This window comes from Tupaia chinensis, unplaced genomic scaffold, assembly GCF_000334495.1.
Source record: "Tupaia chinensis unplaced genomic scaffold, TupChi_1.0 Scaffold148904_1, whole genome shotgun sequence".
Classification (NCBI taxonomy): Eukaryota; Metazoa; Chordata; class Mammalia; order Scandentia; family Tupaiidae; genus Tupaia; species Tupaia belangeri.
Genome location: NW_006208752.1, coordinates 1,107,784 through 1,131,075, shown reverse-complemented (window position 1 = coordinate 1,131,075; position 23,292 = coordinate 1,107,784). Strand labels below are relative to the sequence as shown.

Sequence of the window (23,292 nt, the reverse complement as noted above, 5' to 3'; positions counted from 1 at the left end):
AAAAAAAAAAAAAAAAAGGAAATTACATTTCAGAGAAATTCTATATATTTTATGTAACCTGAAATATCTACAAAAGTAGTAGTTTGTCATTTAGTAATGAACTAATGATCTCATATACAGTGTTTACTTTGGATGATTAATTATGCAAAAGTGCAAAGGGTCTAGAGTCTAAGAAAACAATCTCCTTTATCCTCTAAAGATCAGGTAATTACAGCACAGCTGGTATGATAATTTCATTAATACCTTGTAGGCTAGTACACTGCTGCTGCTAATGCCAAATTACAATCAGTTATAAATACTATTTCTTTAGTTTACTAAATAGAGAATATATCATTTAATTTCTGCTTTGTAGTTTATTTATTTATTTTTTTTTGGGGGGGGAGAGGTTTTTGCTACAGGGCATATGTGCTTGCTGGAAAGACAGAGAGAGACAGAAAGGGAGAAATCACCCTTCGAGGGGGATGGCCATGCCACAATCCCTTCTCCTCCATTCTCCTCTTGGGATCTTGGGCACACACGCACATGTGCCTGAGTTTTAAGCCACTAGGTTCGGGACTCAAACCCGACTGGCTATGTGAGAGTCTAGTGACGTAACCATTACACTGTCTGTTGGTCCCAAGTTTCTGCTTTATTTTCACTGCATTTTGCTCCTTGAGATAAATGCAGAGCAAAATCTAAAGTCCTAGCCGACTTCTTGCATCTGTAATTATTGACATACTGTATAAGACAGTGACTGTGTGGCCTGAGTGGCATAAAAGAGTTAAGATGATACTATATGAAGTATAATCCAAAAGTCCAAAATGCTATTTCACACACACAAAATACTGTTAATCTCAGCTGGGAGTGAAAAATCATGTAACAGACAACTAAGACCCAAGAGAAAGTTTCATGAAAATAGATCCCAACTTCAGAGTTTTATAGCTACAAAATAAATAGTGTTACATTCCCTGATAGGTAATTCACCCAACTTCAGAGCTCTGACTGTCTCGAACTATAAGGAGTGGGAGAAGGAATACACTGTGTACATCAGTCAAGATCTATTTTATTGGCTTGTCAGGTATTTAGAACCAAGTTTAAATCTAAGAATTATAGGAGCTCCAGATACTTAGATTCTTTGGGTTCATGAATTACTTTGCCTATTCCTGAGTATCTTGAGGGCACAAATACTATCATTTCACTTGGTAATTCATTACAGTGCTCAGCCTCCTACCTGCCAACATGTCTACTTTGTTTCTTTCCTACCTATTTTGGAAGATCTCAACACAACCCTATTTTATTTTCCCAGGTAAGCGAATGTGGTAAGGCAACAACATTTCTTTTTCAGTTCTTTATGCCCCAGACTTGTTTTTATTAACCACCAAGGAAAACTGAGCTAATTCTAAAATGACTTTCATGTACCTCCCTGTCTTTAATCGAGAGAATTTTCTTCAGCTTTTTAGTTCTATCTTTAGATGCAGGACTCAACATGACCCTCTTTGGTTTTGTCAACTGTAGTGCCAAAAGGGATTTTAGCTATTGAGAGAGAAAGATTTGGGTTTCTTCAGGAAAAAAATAAAAACATAATTTCCCCTAGACCTTAAAAATTTTCTCAAGAATCCATGAAATTCTACCTTCTCATTAATATTTATATCTGACTGATTTCTCTACCTATCTAAAGTACACAAAAGAAGGGACTTCTGATAGAGAGCAAGTGACAGCCAGCCACTTTTTGTAGGATCATTACGAGCAAATCCTGCTCACAATTTGATCCTGCAAATAACCAGAGCTCTGCTATTCCTCCATTCCCTTTATATAGAGGGCAGCTAACTGCAGTCTTTCACATCTGTATAAAATCTGGAGATACATTTCCCCCACCAATTTGGAGACCTCAAGTAATATCAGAAGTGTCTCAAAGACAGCAATATGGTCATTGTGGGTAGGACAACCCCTCTACTGTCTCGAATGTCCTGAGTAACACAGGATGTTTAACACCCAGCCCCTTTCAGCAAATGTCAGCAGTGGTCCCAGGTATTGAGAACACTGAATATACCCCTGTTCTCTTCAAAACCCTCCTTTGGATTGCAACATTGCCCCTAACGTGTGCTCAGATTCACTCAAGTTATGCTGATCATTTTAACAGCTTTCTTAATATGGATGGGGGAAGCTGATATTCTTGAAAATGATAAAATATTTTAATAAATTTAACAAAAATCAATAAAAAATATTATTTCCATAGTACTGCAAGTTTTTTTTTTTCCCTTCACTCGATCCATACTGCCAATAAAGAACAGCATCTGCTCATTAATTGAATAGAACAATTTCACCATCCCAAAGTCCAACCTACTACAAATACAGGGAAAAGATCTGGAATTGGCCAGTAGCTTCTGCTCAAGAAAAGTTTAATATTCTAAATTAGAATTCTGGAGAGCAGAAGGTTGAGGACCATGTGCAACAGTGAAAAAGCTTAGTTATACCTTTGAGAGCAAATGTATAGACCAAGATGCCAAAAGACAAAGACTAAGAAGAATTAGGAAGGAAAAAAAGGAGAGGGAGACAGGGACCAAGATAATCTTGGAAGCAACCTGGAATTCTGACTCTCCACTGTCTCAGCTCTAAACCTAACTACACATCTGAAGGGAGCTGCAGAAGCTCAGGAGGTCAATTGAGACTATGACCATACTGTAGAAAGGTATAGGTCACATCTAACCTTTGCTGGTTTTACTTGGTTCTGAGGACATGTTTCCAGTTTTCTTCTTTTTTCTTGGGACAGGAACACATTTCCGGTCAAAAGTAATAGGACTATACTGAGGGAGGCTGTTGAATTTTTTTTCAAATTCTTCATCCAGCTTTGCTGAGCTATTAAAAGGGGAGGAGAAAAATCAATGAGCACATGACCACATATTTGAACAGAAAACAATATGAGATATACTTTAAGATATTCTATTTGAAAAATAGGGTCCTTAGGAATGAGGGCATTTAAAATAAGCTTTTTATTAAAAACAAACAAACAAGTTAAAAAATTTCAGAAATCCTTGCGATTTACCAACACAGTTTTCTTAGTAAACTCAAATGGCAGTTTACATTATTATCTTAGAAAAGCAGAAACATCATTTAAAATATTATTTTTTTTTTTAGGTTTTTGCCATAGGGCATGTGCACTTGCCAGAGAGACTAAGAGAGATCGAGAGAGACAGAGAGAGGAAAAGAAAGAAATCACCCCCAAAAGGAGGATGGCTACACCACAATCCCATTTTCTCCATTCTTCTTTCAGGATTTTGGGCAAGCACACACATACACCTGGTGTGATTTTTAAGCTGTTGGGTCCAAGACTTGAACAGTGGTTGGCCATATGAAAATCCAGCACCTTAACTATTGCATCACCTGCTGGCCTCAAAATATTAGAATATTTTTAAAGTGGAAAATATGCCTTTGTTGGCATAAAAATTTTTCATAAAATTCACTACAAAGTATACTCTTAACAGTTTCTCATTTTAAAAATTCATATAGGTGCACAAGGGATCTTCAAAAAGTTTGTGGGAAAATGGAATTAAAGTGCAAGTTTATTTAAGGCAAAAATCACTTAGAAATCCATGCATAGATTTTTCATAATATGCATTTTTTATAAACTTTTTGAATATCCCATGTACATACAATCTTACTAGTAATATGCTATATTGGTAGTTTTTACAATTACTATCTTTTTTTAAAAAAAAAAAAGACCTTGAACTAGTATTTAAAAAGAATTATTTATTTAATTCCATTATTTATTTATTTATTTATTTAATTTGACCAGAGACAGAGAGAATAAGAAAGGGAAAGCGAGAAAGCAAGCTGCCAGTTCCAGGACTTGAACTGCAGTCGGTCATGTGGGAATCCAGCGCCTTTAACCACCTAGCCACCTGTTGTCCCCTTCCCCCATAGTAATCGTAAAGATTAGTATCCTTAAAAAATATTGAATAGTGCTTGATTAAAACACACATGTGGGGGCCAGCAGGTGGTGTGGTGGTTAAGGTGCCAGACTCCCTCCCATATGGAAAACTGTGGTTCAAGTCATGGACCTAGAGGCTTGAAAAATCATGTTGGGCAGTGTGCATGCATGCCCCAAATCCCAGGACAAGAATGTAATGTGCAACAGTGAAAAAGCTTAGTTATACCTTTGAGAGCAAATGTATAGACCAAGATGCCAAAAGACAAAGACTAAGAAGAATTAGGAAGGAAAAAAAGGAGAGGGAGACAGGGACCAAGATAATCTTGGAAGCAACCTGGAATTCTGACTCTCCACTGTCTCAGCTCTAAACCTAACTACACATCTGAAGGGAGCTGCAGAAGCTCAGGAGGTCAATTGAGACTATGACCATACTGTAGAAAGGTATAGGTCACATCTAACCTTTGCTGGTTTTACTTGGTTCTGAGGACATGTTTCCAGTTTTCTTCTTTTTTCTTGGGACAGGAACACATTTCCGGTCAAAAGTAATAGGACTATACTGAGGGAGGCTGTTGAATTTTTTTTCAAATTCTTCATCCAGCTTTGCTGAGCTATTAAAAGGGGAGGAGAAAAATCAATGAGCACATGACCACATATTTGAACAGAAAACAATATGAGATATACTTTAAGATATTCTATTTGAAAAATAGGGTCCTTAGGAATGAGGGCATTTAAAATAAGCTTTTTATTAAAAACAAACAAACAAGTTAAAAAATTTCAGAAATCCTTGCGATTTACCAACACAGTTTTCTTAGTAAACTCAAATGGCAGTTTACATTATTATCTTAGAAAAGCAGAAACATCATTTAAAATATTATTTTTTTTTTTAGGTTTTTGCCATAGGGCATGTGCACTTGCCAGAGAGACTAAGAGAGATCGAGAGAGACAGAGAGAGGAAAAGAAAGAAATCACCCCCAAAAGGAGGATGGCTACACCACAATCCCATTTTCTCCATTCTTCTTTCAGGATTTTGGGCAAGCACACACATACACCTGGTGTGATTTTTAAGCTGTTGGGTCCAAGACTTGAACAGTGGTTGGCCATATGAAAATCCAGCACCTTAACTATTGCATCACCTGCTGGCCTCAAAATATTAGAATATTTTTAAAGTGGAAAATATGCCTTTGTTGGCATAAAAATTTTTCATAAAATTCACTACAAAGTATACTCTTAACAGTTTCTCATTTTAAAAATTCATATAGGTGCACAAGGGATCTTCAAAAAGTTTGTGGGAAAATGGAATTAAAGTGCAAGTTTATTTAAGGCAAAAATCACTTAGAAATCCATGCATAGATTTTTCATAATATGCATTTTTTATAAACTTTTTGAATATCCCATGTACATACAATCTTACTAGTAATATGCTATATTGGTAGTTTTTACAATTACTATCTTTTTTTAAAAAAAAAAAAGACCTTGAACTAGTATTTAAAAAGAATTATTTATTTAATTCCATTATTTATTTATTTATTTATTTAATTTGACCAGAGACAGAGAGAATAAGAAAGGGAAAGCGAGAAAGCAAGCTGCCAGTTCCAGGACTTGAACTGCAGTCGGTCATGTGGGAATCCAGCGCCTTTAACCACCTAGCCACCTGTTGTCCCCTTCCCCCATAGTAATCGTAAAGATTAGTATCCTTAAAAAATATTGAATAGTGCTTGATTAAAACACACATGTGGGGGCCAGCAGGTGGTGTGGTGGTTAAGGTGCCAGACTCCCTCCCATATGGAAAACTGTGGTTCAAGTCATGGACCTAGAGGCTTGAAAAATCATGTTGGGCAGTGTGCATGCATGCCCCAAATCCCAGGACAAGAATGTAATGTGGCCATCCCACTGTGGGGTGATTTCTCACTTTCCCTCTCATTGTTTCTCTGTTTCTCTGGCAAGCGCACGCACCCTATGGCAAAAACCCAAACACACAGACACACACACACACACACACACACACACACACACACACATATTTTATGCACTAGGAAAAAACTTCTAGGGCGTTCCAGGAGGAGGATGACAAGCTCAATAAGCACAATAAAGCGGTTTTCAATGGGCACACACTGTTTCAATTTAAACCACAAATGACTTTAGAAACCCCAGCGGCAAAGGTAGGAAATCCTTAGGTTGCTCTTGACTGTCTCTAAAGTCCCCCACACAGCAGAGGCGGTGGTACTGGATCCTGGGTTGGCCGCTATCTTTCATTTAGTGAGACTTTTTGACTAAGATGCAACTCAGACAAATGGGAGGATTTAGGAAATCTGCTCTGCCTGGCAGATGGAAGATGGAGGGTGTACTCAGAAGAAGAGAGCCACTTTAGTACCAACTTACATAAAGCTCATGTACAAGAAGCTAATGTGGCAGGCTGCTAGCTAAGGGACGTACTCCAGATATTTCCACCTAAAGCTCTCCTCAGCTCTGGAGGAATGCAGAAGAGTTAGGAAGCAAAGATAACAGTCAGATGACCATCAGAATGCTCCAGAGAAAATGGCCACTACGAAGTTCAAAGCAGTGGAGGCTGGCGTGAAGGGGTAATGCTCCTCGCTTAATAAAACCATCTTGATCATTTAGCTGAAAGATTGTTTATACTGACGGATAAACAAATATTACCTGATACTAATCAGAAAACTATAAAATTTTTAGATACTCCAAATACCTAAAAGAAAACTAAAAATGTGAGATGTAACTCATCAGGTCTTTCGAGATATTTTTATAAAAGGATGACAATGATAATTACCTATGCTTTTCTTAAAGAAGTCTATACAATCAGTACTGCCAATACTGAGTGAAACGTTCCTGGCCACAGTTAGCTAAATAGACAGCACATTTTCTGAGATAAAAATGCTTAAAGACACTCATTCTACAAACTTCAGAGAAGACTGAGGGAAACTGGCATTTCTCACTGTTGACACTGTATCGGTAGGTTCTAAAAAAGGTGGACACAACTATACGGTTGTCGGAAGTCATGTCCTTTTCTATGCAAAACACAATAGATTTATCCTGACAGGGCAATATTTAAAGGGGGAAAGGAGGAAAAGGGCACTGAATTTTACTGTCACTTTAAACTTGTAGAAAAATCACAATTCCAGTTATACACCTATGGCTTCCTCAAGAAATGATTAAAACATACACATTCTACATATCCATTATCAAAAGACTGTTTTACTTATCTTATTCCTCAAAGACTGGTGAAAATCTCTCTCTAACAGCTTGAGTAGTTTTTAATGGAAGCATCAGAGAAATTTCTTTTTGGGTAAACTCAGTGTTTGCTATTAGGACTGTGTGCTGTCTGTAAAGAGATCTGCCCCCACCACCCAGCAAGTGTGCAGACCCAGAGGGCATGGGCGGTTCTGGTCTAGATGCTCAAGAGTCATTTTTAAAGGAAATTCTACATTCAAAAGTCCTTTTATACCATCATGTAAGCACAGTGTAAGTGAAACAAATTTCACTTTTTAAAATATTAGAAAATAGAGAGTTGTCAGAAAAGTCATGTCGTATTTTTTCTGTTTTCTAGCAAAAATGCGTAGTGACTTTTCCGACAATCCAATATATAAAATTTTATCATTTCAACATAAATAATCTCGACAAGGCAGCACTACAGAAAATAATTTCTATCCTGCCACTTTGTGATGACCCAGAGTCTTAAAATTAACTAGACTTTAAAGCAATGTAACTTTCAAGGAAAAATAGTATATTATTCCATAAACAGAAATGCAAATATTATGAATAAAGCAAATACAATACATTCAATGCATAAAATTTGCATACCTTTAAATACACTTACGAAAAAATATGGAGAATATAAAAATGTACTTATTTCTATTCAATATATTCTTTCCAAATTGGGCTAATGAGAAATCACAAAGGATTTCCCAAACAGAATAACTGAATATGCAGATATTTTCCTAACCAATATAGAGTATCAGATCTCCTAACTCACTAACAAAATATTTTATACTAGATTGCTAGGATGTCTTTAGCATAACACTGAATAATGTTTAATGATTTTATCTTGATGTGTGTCATTGTTTAATACTGTATTCCAATACATAATTAATATATTGAATGTTCTCTTTACCAGGAGAATATTCAACCTAATATTTTTATCTTAGAGCAACAGAAGATGGCGCAAATATAACAAGGTTAGAGGTGGAGCATAATTTTATTTACCTCATGTCTTTCAGCTGTCATATTATGTTATAAACATATGTCCATACATTTAAAATATTAAATGAAATACAAAGAGTATGTAAAATGGGAAAAATGTAAACATACTAATAGTATCTTCCCTAAGCTTCAAATGAGAAAAATACATTCTGGCAATATTAAAGATTTCTGACATCATGCCACTTTGATTCAAACTCAGGACCAAGTTCAAAATCTACATATTTTCTATTATATCTGAAACGAAAATATTTGTCACTCGCACAACCAGGATAGAGGCAGGTATCATGTGACATGCCTGATTTGTGCTGACCAGGGTATACACTATGACTGTAATAAATACTGAATACGGAGTCAAAGAATGAGCAGTTAGTGACCTCTGTTCACCTTGAAAATCCCACCCACACTTGGGGGCTGTGTAGTCGGCTCACTGGGCTCGCAGGAACTTACCCAAGGAGAGCGTCTTCCTTTGGCTTTGTCTTCTTGAACTTCTTGCTCGCACTGGTCCCACTCTGGCTAAATGTCCAGCTGTCTTCATTCCAACACCCTTCATGATCAGAGGAATTTCCTTTTCCTGAGCTTCGTTTTCCTATAAAAATTCAAGAAAAAGACTGCACTCAGTAAATTGCAGGGAGAGGAGGGAGATTAACTAAGTTGCTTCACAAAATGACCTCTTGATTCCTGAATTATTGTTTGTATGATGCTATTTGTTACTATTTCAGAATACTCACAGTGATTCATAGTTAACCATACTTAACAATGGAATATGCAAAAAAGGGACTTACAGGCTGAGATACACTGCCTTTCCACAATTCAATAGGTATCACGTAACTCGAGAGAGACTACTGCTAGCATTTCCATTTGATAACTAGCCTAAAGTATGACAGCCCTGGGCTGATGGGCACTATGAATTTTAATTCCCCCCAAATTCTCTAGAGTGACATCCCTGGAGAACTATGTACTCTCAAGTATTTTCATTCAGGGCTTCTTAGACCTATGACTCACATAACACTTGTAGCAATATGTAGCTTGGTAAGAGGTAGTTGTCCTTAGCCAGATGCGATATTTTAAAATAAAGAATTTATATGAAATACTATGTACTAAAAGCATCCATTAACTAGTTTTTCAATGTTTTCATGTTTTAAAGAGCCTTTCCCTTCAATTATAGTTTTGACTACTTATTGGAGAAAACTAGATAAAATGAAGCCTACAGATCAAGATTCTCCCCATAATACATGCTTGATTTAGGAAATTCTCTTCATTTTAAACACCCAAACAAAAGCATCAAACGTTCAAACAAGAGCAAACTCATAGTTATTAAAAAAATTGTATGTTGGGGGCCAGTAGTTGTCATAATGGCTACGTCGCAGGACTCCCATGTAGTTAACCCCGGTTCGAGTCTTGAACCCAGTGGCTTAGACTCATGCAGGGTGCATGTGTGTGTATGCCCAAGATCCTGAGAAGAGAATGGGGAAGAAGGGACTGAGGTGTGGCCATTCCCCCTGGGGGTGATTTCTTGCTTTCTGTCTCTCTGTCTCTGTCTTCCTAGCGAGTGCATGTGCCCTATAGCAAAAACCTCACAAAAAAAAAAAAATGTGGATAGGGTCACAGAATATTACTTTGACTATGTCTATCCTGAGAACTATCTACAAGATGAATACACACTCTCCCTGATGGTGTTAGAAAACATGTAGATAAAATGACAAATGAATCTGATCAATAAACCATAAGGAACCATACAAATGGAAGATACTGCTCATATTGCTCTTTATGGCAGTTCTTATCAATAGGTCTAAAGGAAAATTCTACTTGGCTTATATATTCTTTTTCAGGTTTCTAGAAGTCACATACCTCTGTCAACATTGGCTCGCAGAGAGGTGAGCATGCCCTCGGACACCAGGGTTTTATAAAGAGCACCTTTGCAAGACCTCTCGGATTTTCTGGAGCCACAAGTCTCTATTTTTCTGTGACATTCGCTGTCCTCAGGTTTGGCCTGTCCCGTTAGGCTGGGTGGTAGTGTATCCTCCGTGGGGGTCAATGGTTCTGCTTTTATGCCCTCGGGCATCTCACCAGAAATGGTCTTGCTGGCAGAAATACTAATGAAATCTGGAGGTCTTGACTCTTTGGTGGTGTCTGAGGATTTCTCCTTTGACATTTTCTTCTCTCTTGATTTCACTTTCTTCTTTGGTGGCTTGGCATCCAAAATGCTTCCCTTGCCACTTGAGGATATGCGGACCTTCTTGCGAGGTGTTTCTCCAAATTTCTCAATGCCCCAGTCTCCTTTTGCAACAGCTTCAATGGTGTATATGACACTCTCAATGTCAGACTCGGAAGACTGCCTCTTTTTGCAAGCCTTCTTGGGTGTGGATTTATCATTTCCATGCCGATCCATTTTGTTTTTCTTCTTTTTCTTTTTTAGCTTTTCTGGTTTGTTTAATGCTGTGGGATCTTCAATGATCATAATTCCATGAGGATGACAGATGTGATCCTTTCTACTGGGGACATCACTTATTATTATCTTGCTACTAGCAGAGTATGAAAAATTAGGGAAGTGACTAAATTTTTGATTTTCCTCTGATTCTTCCTTTCTAATTTCTTTGGGATCTTCCATTTTTATAGTTGTTATATCATCCATTTGCAGCTCCTCAAAATTTCTTAATTCCTTAGAATCTCTTAGATTTTCCTTAGCTGATCTTTCAAATTCTGCTTCCTTTTGTAAGCTCATTTCCTCTGTTTTTTCCATTTTTATTTCTATTTCTTCTTTTCCCTTTTCCAGTTCTGTAATTCTTCCGCCATCTGATTCTTTTGCTTTTATTAGCTTGGATTCTTCCATCTTCACCCCCTCTGATGCCAGGCACATCTAAACAGTAAAAATAAATATGAGAGAACATCGAAAAAGATCATTGTTACTCCATACTCAAAATTAGTTTAAACCTTAAAATGAAACCTCTTTTAAAATCATCAAAACAAACTTCAAACTTTCCAGCCAGTTTCTGCCAAACTAACTTAAATTATTCAAATTAAACTCGAAACAAATATATATCTAGATGATCATTTTTGCACATCATCAGTTTTCCCTATGAACACAAGATAGGGTAGAAGGAGGATGGAATTCAGAATTGAAAGACCCAAATCTGAGTCTCAGCTTTGTGACCCAGAATGAATCACTTAACTCTTCGCTCCTCTATAGTCTTTGTGAAACAGGAACATAACTCAGAGATTCTGTGAGGTCTAAGTGAGATGATGCACTTGTTAACTACCCCACGTCTTCAGATGTCTGTCTTTTCTTTTTTTCAGGAAAGCAGCAGTAAGTCCTACCTATCCACTTAAAATTTAAAATGATATGATGATCTACTGAACAACCATAGAAGGTTTTGATGAATGAACAAACTATTGCAGGTGCATAAATACTGATAGGTAACTCTAAAATCACAAAAGTTCTATAAATAAAAGCTTTTGTTTTGTTTTGTTTTAACTCACTTGATCTTATTTGAACTTCCTTGGCTAAAGATTCTAATTTGAACCAAAATGAAACTGCTTATCATTTTAAACAGTTTATCTCACTTTTGTGACTATCCATACCTTATTACTATTGAAATATGCATGCATTTGAGTGTGCACTGGGGAAATCACATCGTCTAAGATATGTCTTCTGCATCCTTTTTCTAAAATCTGAAAAATTCTGAATACCAAAACCTATTTGGCCTTAATTTGGTTAAATTTTTAAATTCTTCACCAAAATTCTTCAAACGTGACATCTAGGGCAGACAAGAGGAAATACATGATCTTTCTCTCAGCTCCCAAGTACCCTAAAACTTCAATCTAAAAATATTTTCTAGAATGAGAAATTGCAGTTTATTCTAAATTTGTTTTTAATACCTGATTTGCATTCATAAACACTTAATGGCAAGGCTGCCAAATAAAAGACCCATGAAGGACACTAAAGATACACATGTCAATAAGATTGGGTCTCTGCCTTTGAGAAATTTATTAGGAGGTTGATGATGCTCATCTTGTTAATGGTAGCACAGGACGTCTTGGCCATAACGTATTTTATCTCTTTGGCATTAGCAACTCACAAGAGAAAGAGTACTGGAGCTTGCTGAGTCAATACAAAATCTTCCACACGAGTAAGAAACTGATCTGTTTTTAAAAATTAGCAGCTTATCAAACAGCAAGTTGTCAGAGATCATTAACATCTGTATAATTCATTTTTGAATGGATAGTACACTGAATTAAATATCAGATATTCTTATGCCTCATTTTTTCTTTAGTACTTTCCATGCATCACAAATCTTTCTGTTAGAATTATGTTATGATTAGTCAGTCTAGGAAGAAACTGGAGAAAGGATGAGGGAGGCAGATACTGTAATTAAAAAAAAAAAAAAGAAATGAATATGACAAGAGTACTCAGACCTTCAGATGATTCACAGAGAAGATGTGAAATATTAAGAATTTACAACAGAGCTGTCTTTTTCAGGAACTCATGGAAGTTAACTTGTGGACCTTAGCAAGTAGTTAAGAAGACAGAGAATTTCCCTTTAGTAAACCTAAGACCAACTCAAAGTAAGATGTTATCATAAATTAGTTCTGAAGCACGCATTTAGTCTTCTCTGAGTGTTTTACTTTTATCAGAGATTATCAGAGAATGTGTTGGTTTTGTATCAATTTTCAAATAATTTTAATTTTTGTTTTATAATTATTCTAGCCGTTTATGAATAACTGCCCCATGTGGAGACAGAAATTATACTAGTTCTCAAATGTAAGCTAGAAATAAATTCTCCAAGTAAATTTTATGGCATTTCAACCATGATCACTCTGGTGGCTTTTAATAGGTCATTGAAGGGACCTTTTACTATCGAGGTGCTACTTTCTACAGTGCTAGTCCGACAGTTTACATTTGCACAGGTTCCTCTTAGCAAACCTAATAATACCTTGCAAACTCTATTCTCCACTTCAATATATTTCAAAATGATTCTTCTCATCACCCCTGATAGGATTCTACAGCTAGGAATGAAATGGAACAAATGCAGACATTCACTCTGGGGACATATTCTGGGAAATAGCATAATATTTCTTGTGTAGGTAATTACACTGAACACTAGTCATGCTTTACTTCCTCGTTTCAGGCTCTTACAGTTTTTTCACAAATAGAGTATGTTAATCCTAAATTATAAGAAAAACAATTATATGCCTGGAAGTGAAATTATAAAGTAAAACAAACAACTCTGAATTTAAAAACTACAAAACATAAATCTAGTCACTAACCAAAAACCAAATCAGACTCTCAGGTGGGTGTCACTCTAGAGGTTATCTAATTCAATCTCATCACAATGCAGGAATTCATTTTACTACGGTATTCCTGAGAGTTAATTAACCAACTTTTGCACAAAGACCACGAACATGGTCTTTTAGACTTTAGTAAAGGGCAGTTCTGTTTGAAAATTTGTTTTTAATATTGAGCAAAAATCGATCACCTAGTAGTCTTAGTTCTAGTCCCTGAAGCCACATAAATTAATACATTCTTTCTCATGACAGATCTTAAATCTTTCAAATAGACTTTATTTTCCCACAAGTGTCTTCTCCTGGTATAATGTCCAGGCTCTTTTAATAGTTATTCACATGTAAAGACTTCAACCTTTCAAAAGCTCGGTCCCTATTATCAATTAATAGATGGGGTATAGTACCCTCAGTGACAATGGGCTTTATTGAGAGAAGTGCATAACTAAACACCATAGCTTGCCTAAAACCATACAGTGACCTATGTAACTTAAGACTTGACCCCGCAAGAGGAAACAGGCTGAGAAAAGGGGTACTACTACACCCTCCATTGGGCTATTGCATGGCAAAAGGCAATAAATTGTGAGACTACAACTTGCAAATGATAGAAAACTGTACAAGGGTGGGGGAAAATGGGTATTTCAAGATTTAGCAAAATCCCTCTTAGAATGTTCCTAACTCTCCTGTAACACGCACTGCCAGTTGATAGTGAAGCTAGGTATCTATTTAAAAGGGGCAGAGATGATTTTTAAAAAAAGGGGGGGTCATACTTCTGGCTTACATGATTTCACTTGCGGTCAATTAAAGTCCTGGATTTTTTACCCATATAATATTCTGGGAAACTTGGTCTCTCCTATTTCATATTTTTACAATGAATTTTTTATTGTGCCTATTAGATGTAAGACCTTCCATTTTTCCTTATAAAGTTTATCCTTTCAGATGTGAACTACATTATCTTCAACCTTTGTATTATATACACATCTGATATCTGCTTTTCAGGGTTTTATCTGAACCTTTGGTTATAAGGTTGAGTAAGACATGACCAAGGACAGAACTTTCTGGCAAACTTCTAGAGCCCTTTCATCAGGTTGATATGAACATTAGTAACTTCGGCGGTGCCGACAGATGGTGCAATGGTTATGTCACTCGATTCCCACATGGCTGGCTGCAGGTAAGAATCCTGGACCCAGTGGCTTGAAACTCACGCCAGGCATGTGTGCGTGTGTTCCCAAAAGCCCGGGAGAATAGAGGAGAAGCGATTGTGGCATGGCCATCGCCCCAGAGGGTGATTTCTTGCTTTCTGTTTTTCTCTGATGAGTGCATTTGCCCTATGGCAAAAAACTCTCTCAAAACAAAAACAAAAACTTCAGCAACCTAAGAATGTTCTATAACACAGTCTATTGGGTTATTGTAAAGTCATGGTGTATTTTTTCTGTTTTTCTATGCAAAAACGTGACATGATTTTTCCGATGACCCAATAAATTCTTCTCTTCTTGCTTAAACCTGAGTAGGGTATGACAATGGCATCTTCTTAGCCCATTGTATACCTAAATACCACCACACTACAGAGGAAATGAGATGTCTAATCATAGAGTCTAACTTGACAAGCAAACAAACAACATAAAGCATCACCAGTAGAGGGAACTTATTGGGGGAAACAGGATCATGACACAGGTCACAAAAACTGAGACATCCAAACACGAGGTGGTGCGGCAACAAGGGATGACCGTTGGCAGAAAGCCACAGTAGAGACAAATGGGGACAGAGTAACACTGAAGCCCAGGTGCCACGTTCCCAGTGGAAGGTGGGTGCGGGGGAGCTTAGCTGGAGGGAGGTGGAGCATGCAAGCAACAACGTCTTTGCTTTACCAGGGCACCTCACCCCTTCCCTGCAAACCCTAGCCTCTCTCTCTTTCATCTCCTAAGTCTCCCACCAGTGTCTTCTACTGGCTGAAACCAGGTGGAAACCAGGGGAATACTGAAGCTGAGGAAAGGCCAAAGTAGCCACATGCGCTATGAGGCAGCACACAGGGCAGACAGACACTGGCATGACATACTTGACAGAGACCTTTTTAGGGAAAATCTGAAAATGACCAGTCTGCATCCTCTTTTCTATGAGTTTGAACAATATATTATTAGAATAATTTTCTAAAGTGAACTCTATGAAAATTAGAATGCGTGTGTTCCGTTTTTGTTCTTATTGAGTTCTCCTATTTTCCACGACTTGTCAAAGATTACCAAAGTGAGACTAAAACCTCATTTGCAAGGTCTGGCAGTATCCTACAATCTGATTTTTCTGCTGCTTGAAACCCAAATTAATACTAAGACCATGTGACTTCAGCTTTCTTCATTTTGACTTGGAATACAGTCTTGTTTTCTTTTCATTTACACTTTTGAGTTGAAACATTTTCCTTGCCCCTCCCTCAAATGGTAATCACACAATTATACAGTTTTCCTTCTCTTGTTTCTGTTGGCTTTACTTTCCCTAATCTGCACACAGCCATTATCTTTCTATATTTATCTAGCTCCAAATGGTTAAAAAATAGCCTTAAGTATTTTTGGTTTGTTTTTGCCAAGTACTAGTTTACACTGGCTTTTAGGACTATTTTTTCTGTACTTACTGATAACATTCTTTTGTATTTTTGTATTCTTCATTGGTTATTTGTCATACAAGATTTGTGTTCTTTTACCAACAAGTTCACAAATGTGAATAGCCACAATTAAAAAAAAAAATTCCCATTCTTTTTAGTAAAATCTAGTGTGTGTATGTGTGTGTGTGTGTGAGAGAGAGAGAGAGAGAGACAGAGAGAGATAAACAGATATAGATAAAGAAAGAGAGAGGCAGGGAGGAAGGGAGGGAAGAACGGGAGTGGTGGAAATGAGGAAAGAAGAAAGATTTATTAATCTTTAGCCTTATTCCATTTGAGTGCCTATCTGCAGGTAAAGTTCCTGAATTTTTTCAAACTCACCTTTCCTGAGGTCTTAAAGAATATGTGTGGCTCTTTAAACCATTCTCCTTCTAAACTATTACTCCTCATAAACATCTTGAATTCCGCTGAGTTTAGCAATGTGACTAAAGTAAGTGACGAACACAGCCAAGTAAAATTATTCATGGGATTTCCCTAAACCTCTCTGCACCTGCTTCCCAATCTATAACATGTGGCTCTTAATATTAATTGTCGTAGGAATGCTGTAAGGCTCAATGAATTACATACACATAGCACTTAAAAGTGTGCCTTGTGGGACCAGCAGATGGCATAATGGCTACATCACTGGACTCCCATGTAGTCGACTGTGGTTTGAGTCCCAGATCTGGTGGCTTAAACTCACGCCAGGCACGTATGCGTGCATGCCCAAGATCCCAAGAGGAGAATGAAGGAGAAGGGATTGCAGTGTGGTCATCCCCCCTGGGGGGTGATTTCTCACTTTCTGTCTCTCTCTGTCTTTCTAGTGAGCACACAAGCCCTATAGCAAAAACCTCTCCAAAAAAAAAAAAAAAGAGTGCCTTGTAAAGAGCAAAAATATAAATAATATATATTTACACAATATATATGACATATAATATATTGTGATAATCATTCCCTCTGCGGCCTTTGGCCATACACAGTATAAGTTAGGTTTTAATAGTAATAGTGTTTGTATTTGTATTAGTATCATGCTTTGTTCTAACATTGAGCTCCAGAGTTGAATGATTTTATAATTGGAGGAAAAACATATATAAAAAAAGAGATTCAGGAAGATCTCAAGTCAGTTATCTTTCAAGAAGCCAATACTAAAAACACACAAGTAACCTTAAAGCAAAATTGAGTCTCTCTCTCTCTCTCTCTCTCTATATATATATATATATCTATTGGGTCGTCAGAAAAGTCATAGAGTTTTCTAAGGAAAAATGTATCATGACTTTTCGGATGATCTAATACTTTTGGGTACCTATAGCCACAGTTCAGTGGGACATGTGAATGTGCATACAAACTATATTACACACATGTGCAAGATGTGCACACAATCACATCATGGGCAAAAGAACTTAAGCCAATGTGAACTTAAGCAAGTAAAACTGTATCATGGGAAACACAGAATTAATGCCTATTATCAACTTAGCCAAGTTGCCCTTAATAGAGGGTTGGCTGTCAATAAGGCCTTGAAATAGTACATGTCCTAGTAAATTACAATTTATTCTTCTATTATTATTTTAAATTGAACAATAACCTTCTTCAAAAGTGAGAATGGAAAATCACCTGGACAACTCCCAGGGATGGAATTCCCATGGCTGTGCTAAAATAAGTTAAAATGTTAATGTTTTAAATCAGATGATGGACATAAATATTTGATACCTATTCTCTATTCCCACAGGCACTATTCTATTTTTTATAACTATAACTCAGAGGGCATAAAATTTATTCTGTTCACCTTTGTATCCTCTAAGAATATCCTAGCATCTTTCAAAAAGTAGACATTCAACAGGTAATTGTGTTAAACTGGATGATTCATTAACTCTCAGGTAACTGATAAGTCCAAAATGCATTCTGATTTATACCAGGAAAGAATTGCTTTTCAAGCATTAAAAACTAAACAAAAAACAACAAAACAATGCTAATTAAGACTGTGCTAGTGCTTAGTTAGCCTAGACCAGCTGCCCTTAGTTACACCTCCCAAGAGCACCAGTGAAAACTAATCACTATGGGAAAGCAGATGGCAAGGTGATTAAGGTGTTGGGCTCCCACATGGCTGAGCATGGTTCAAGTCCTGATCTTGGCAACTTGAAAATCATGCCAGGCACATGTACATGAGTGCCAAAACCCTGGGAGAAAAAAAGTAAAAAAAGGTTTGCAGCGTGGCTATCTCTCCTGTGGCATGATTTCTCACTTTCTGTCTGTCTCTCTCTCTGCAGTGAGCACATATGCCCTATGACAAAAACCTTAAAAGGAAAAAAAAAAAAAGAAAATCAATCATCAAAATTTAAATTTTACTTATACTACCAGAAACCACATGAGGTTTCTCACTGTTTTGTGTAGTCAGAAAGCCCTACTAGTGATGAGCTAGAAGAGATGTAACTCACTCCCAAAAGAAAAACAAAAAACAGTATGTTGACACTAAGACCGTAAGGATGTACACATAAGTTATCCTCTTCAAAATAACTATAACGAAAACAAAATCAGTAGAAATACTGAAGGGGTGAGACAAAATGCAATAGGAGGATTATATTGTATCTTCCTGGGTTCAGAGAGGCTGCCATTTTTTAGTTTAGGTAAGATCACATCTGAGGTTCAGGGTTTACTACTGGAGCATTCGCTTTGAAGTTATATTAAACCTGTGCTACATCAAGTTTTTATCCCCTTGAATCAGGGAGACTTTAAGTGTATTCCTTTCTACAAATGTTAAGATACTGATTCACTTCTTTAATGTATCCTTGGTGAAATAATGAGTGAAAAATAATAAGTCATGTATACTGGACCAGAAGTAATACCACTGGCCAGACACAGTTGCAGGGCCATGACACAATACTAGGGGATGGTCCCATGTTCAGGTTCTGTGGTCTACACACACATGGGGGAGGGTGTGCCTGGGCTCTGATTTCCTGGGACTGGGGATACGATCGTCATATGAAGACTATGTTGGGAGTGCTTGTCTATCTGTCCACTGTTTCATGAAAGCAATAAACTTAGAACACACGCACACACATACACACGGAAATAGAAACTATTTTCTAAGAAATCTACCTAAGAAATGGTAAGTAATTCTAAAATGTATCTTATTATTTCCCTCACAATTATACTTTGTCTTTCATTGTCTACTGTAAAGCTGTCAGCTTGATTATAAACCAGGCAGTGTGAAAACAGACCTACTGACACTAATTAAGACATTTCAATTTCATAATCTCTGCTTTTTAGTACAAAACGAGCATTTTGCAGTCCAGGGATATTTACAATAAATTTGTATTGGCTTTTGACTGCCCCACCAGTGTAGACTTAACCCTAGAAAGGGCATTTAGCAGTGTTTTCCAAGATGTGCATTTCTCCCATAATTAAATAAAACCAGAATGTTTCTGCCATAAAAATACATACTGGATGACAGTTTATGAGAATAAAGGCTAGTACTGCTGCTAACAAAACTTGATTCTCTTTATCATAAAAGATAACTGGTCAGAGAACAGTGGTCTAAACTCTCAGCACCAAAACCTGGGCATATTAAATAGTTTTCTAGTTGGATAGATGAAACAGTTGGGTTGGATAAAACAGTGGTTTTGAATATTTCTCTTGACTGTTTCTTCAGAAATGGCAGAGTTTCCCAAGAGCCTGGATAGGGTAGGAGTGGCCTCTGCTCCCTAAGTTCCCAGTGTCTGCGTTTTGCCTCCTGTCTCCACTGTCGTTCCTCCAGTCCTGGTTCTTATCCTCCCATTCCTGATGTCCTCAGAGGCTTTCCGCTCCACTCCACACTCAGCTGCCAGGAGGACGGCACTCTCCCAGGGCTGCTCTTATCACTGCACTCTCCTGCCCCAATCTTCAATGGTTCCTCATGGTTTTCAGGTACAAAGCTCCTTGGTTTTCAGTACAAAGCTCCTTGCTCTAAACACCCTCTCAATTCTGACTTGCAGCTATACTCCACCTTCATCTTCTGTCAATTTCCGAGCACAGCACTCGACTCGTGCTAATCACACTAACCCACTGCCACCGACCTATCTCCCCTGCTTACCTTTATCCCTTGCTTTTTCTCCCCATCTCTCCATTTCATTATGCAAAAGGCACAATCTCCACTGCATACTGGTGGCTGGGTGTAGAAGGGGGAAGTGGGTAGGTGTGAGTGGATGACAGCAATGATGGCTGGCCTCAGAGGCAGGGCAGGGAAAGGACAGGATGGTGTCATTCAGAGCAAACACTTCAAAGGCCAGCCACTACCCAGCTGTGACCAATGTTCATGGAAGAATGGTGGCCCGGTGTCTCCAGATCCTCTAAATTTTCAGAAGTTGGAAATCCGCATCTATTTGAAATCTAATTTTAAAATATTAGCCCCTAACTGCAATGTAAAATATGATCCGAGTCAGCTAAATAGAGGCCCAAGCATCTCTGCAGACTAGATAAGGCCCTAAAGCGGCTCGTTTCAATCTCTTCTTGTTCCTGAACAACTACTTCATTCGGAACCACTTTCATGCTACCTCCTCTGCGTTTGGGCTCCAAAACTTTCCTGCTAATAATCCTACCTTCCCAAGTTTTATGTGTTCAGTTTGTGTATCGCTCATTCATCACTCAAATGGAGTTTCATTTCACTGCACAATTCTTGTAGTATCACTTGCACTATTTATTCCGTAACTTTTTATACCTCTCTAACACTAGAGAATAAGCTCCCCGAGGGCTAGAGTGGTACTGCGTAATTTCCTAGAACCCTCACAGCATCTTCCAAAACACATGCACAAACAGGCATTTATTTAATGGTGTAAGACATCCGGGCAGTTTCAAAAGTGTAGACATTCTTTCAGAAGAAAATATAAGCTCCATTCCTTTGACAGCAATCTGGAAAAATCTGTCATTTTATTCAGCCATACATACATGTGTAGGAGTAAGCTGTCTTCCACAGAGACGTCTATGATATGCACACTTCTGGAACAAGCAACTTGCACCGTCTTTACATTTCATTTAAAACGAAGCAACAGAACAGCCCAGTCTGAGAGCACAGGCCACAGAGACAGACAGCCTGGGTTCCTATCTAAGCTCTAACATTTACTGTCCACAGGACCTTGAAACAAGAACAGAACTTCCAAGCCCTTTGGTTTCCTAAAAGGTAAAAAAGGAATGGTACAAGTATCTACCTTGGAGGACAATAGTGAGAATTAAATTAGTACTTAACAAAGTGCTTAGATCAGTGCCTAACCCATAGCAGATAATAATAACAGTCATAATTCCTAAGTTAGATAGTACAACTTACTTGAAAAAACTTGTCATTCAATTTTATAAGCTATTTTAAATAACTTTTTTGGGGGGAAGAGGTTTTCGCTATAGGGCGCGTGCGCTCGCCAGAAAGACAGAGAGAGGCAGAGAGATAGAAAGCGAGAAATCACCCCCCAGGGGGATGGCCACATCGCAATCCCTTCTCCTCCATTCTCTTCTCAGTATTTTGGGCACACATGCACATGTGCCCGGCGTGAGTTTAAGCCACTGGGTCCAGGACTTGAACCGCGGTCGACTATGTGGGAGTCCAGCGACATAGCTGGTCTGCTAACTGCTGGTCCCTAAATAAAATTTTCAAATGATTTCAGAAAAATTAAAAATAGAACCAAAAGCAATGTTTTTAGGTTTATGCTCCAGTCACTAGTCACACTTCAAAAACAAAAATTCTATTTGGAGGTACTTGTACTTGTTCCTACACCACTGATATTAGAAGGTTTACATGATTTAGTGCTCCTTGTACTAAAAAAATATACATACACATGCAGGTGGCTTCAGCAACCTTACTGTTATTGGTATGGAAATGCTCAGTAATTATTATTTGTAAATAAACAAATAGGGGCCCACAGGGGATATAGTGGAGGCACTGGACTGCCACAGAGATGGACCATGGTTCAAATCCTGGACCTGGAGGCTTGAAACTCATGCCGAGTATGTGTGCGTGTGTGCCCAAAATCACAAGAGGAGAATGGAGAAGGGATTGTGGCATGGCCATCATCCCTGGGGGGGGGGTAGTTTCTTGCTTTCTCTCTCTTTGTCTCTCCAGTGAGGGCACATGTCCTTTAGCAAAAATGTATCTTAGAAGGAAAAAAAAAAGGAATAAATCAGTACACTGGTTATGTTAGACAATTTTGATACTAGAGTTCTTCAAGTGTAGAATTCCCTCTGCTGAGATGTGAAGATAACTCTGACCCGCTTTATAGAGTTCTCCAAGTACAGCAACTATGACACACAACGCTCTCCAGGGAGGATGCTTTGCTGCTCTTTATCTGCCTTGATCGAATTAATTTCAGAATGAAATCAAACACAATACATTATAGTACCTGCACAACTTAAGTAACTGATTAACGGAACAGTATGAACCTTGTGGAGGTTCAAACACAGAGGACTGTATTATTTCTCAATTCCCTGATCTCAGCATAAATCTCTCTTCGTGGTGAGTAGATCCCTTAAACATACCTGGTACAGATCCCAGAATTTTCAGATCACTTTCATCTATTAAAAGTCTACCCAATTTAAAACACCGATCGTATGTCTGAAATGGGTTCTTCCCCAGGGCATCTCCTGGATCAGAGTCCTGGGAAATAGGCAGGAGTCCCTATAATGCCCAAGTAATGTCAACCCAAGTCTCTGTGCCTGCTGTCAACTTCCTCCTATTTTCTTTCTGCCTGCTCAGGTGGGTGCAAGGCACTGCAGTAAATGTACTCCTAAAATATCTCTTGATTCTCACCAAGGTGAAGACATTTCTTGCAAGTCACAATCCCAACCTTTGGGAGGTCTGCTCATTCACTCCTCCTCCCAACTCCAGCCCACAAGAAGGGAGTTAGGAAAGGGCGAGTAGTTAATGCAGGGCAGGAGACTGACTCCTGGCCCATCTTTTACAAGGCCTTATACAAAACAGCAGAGGTAAAAGCCCACAGTTATCCCTTTCTTCTTTAGTTGGTTTCTGTTTACTAAGACTCCAAAGGCCTTCTTAGGGGATGTCATGAGCAGCACTGATATATAAAATGTTCAACAGGTGGAGGTGCCAGTGGATAAAGGCAGGAGTTGTCAGGGTTGTGTCCTACAGATTTCTGCTGTGTCCTTCATTTGCTAGAGGGATCAGGGGAGCTTAAAGATGCTGGTAGAGTTGGTTAAGGGTACTTAGTGGGGTGGATCGTGGTCTTTTTACTAACAGTAGAAAGTAATTGGTGTTTTAGTATCAAAACATTGTACTATCTGAAATCATTCCTGC

At 38.0% G+C, this 23,292-nt stretch overlaps 1 protein-coding gene across 5 annotated transcripts in view; it reads right to left on the bottom strand.

Moving 5' to 3' along the window:
- Nucleotides 1-23,292, bottom strand: part of BBX (BBX high mobility group box domain containing) — a 319,247-nt gene that overhangs the window by 30,970 nt on the left and 264,985 nt on the right. For all 5 annotated transcript variants that reach the window (XM_014585118.2, XM_006170761.3, XM_006170762.3 and 2 more), the window contains 3 exons: nucleotides 9,971-10,979; nucleotides 8,570-8,708; nucleotides 4,367-4,515 (listed from right to left, as the gene is read on the bottom strand). In XM_014585118.2, the coding sequence (XP_014440604.1) occupies nucleotides 4,367-4,515; nucleotides 8,570-8,708; nucleotides 9,971-10,979 (1,297 nt within the window). The remainder of the gene's footprint in view (nucleotides 1-4,366; nucleotides 4,516-8,569; nucleotides 8,709-9,970; nucleotides 10,980-23,292) is intronic.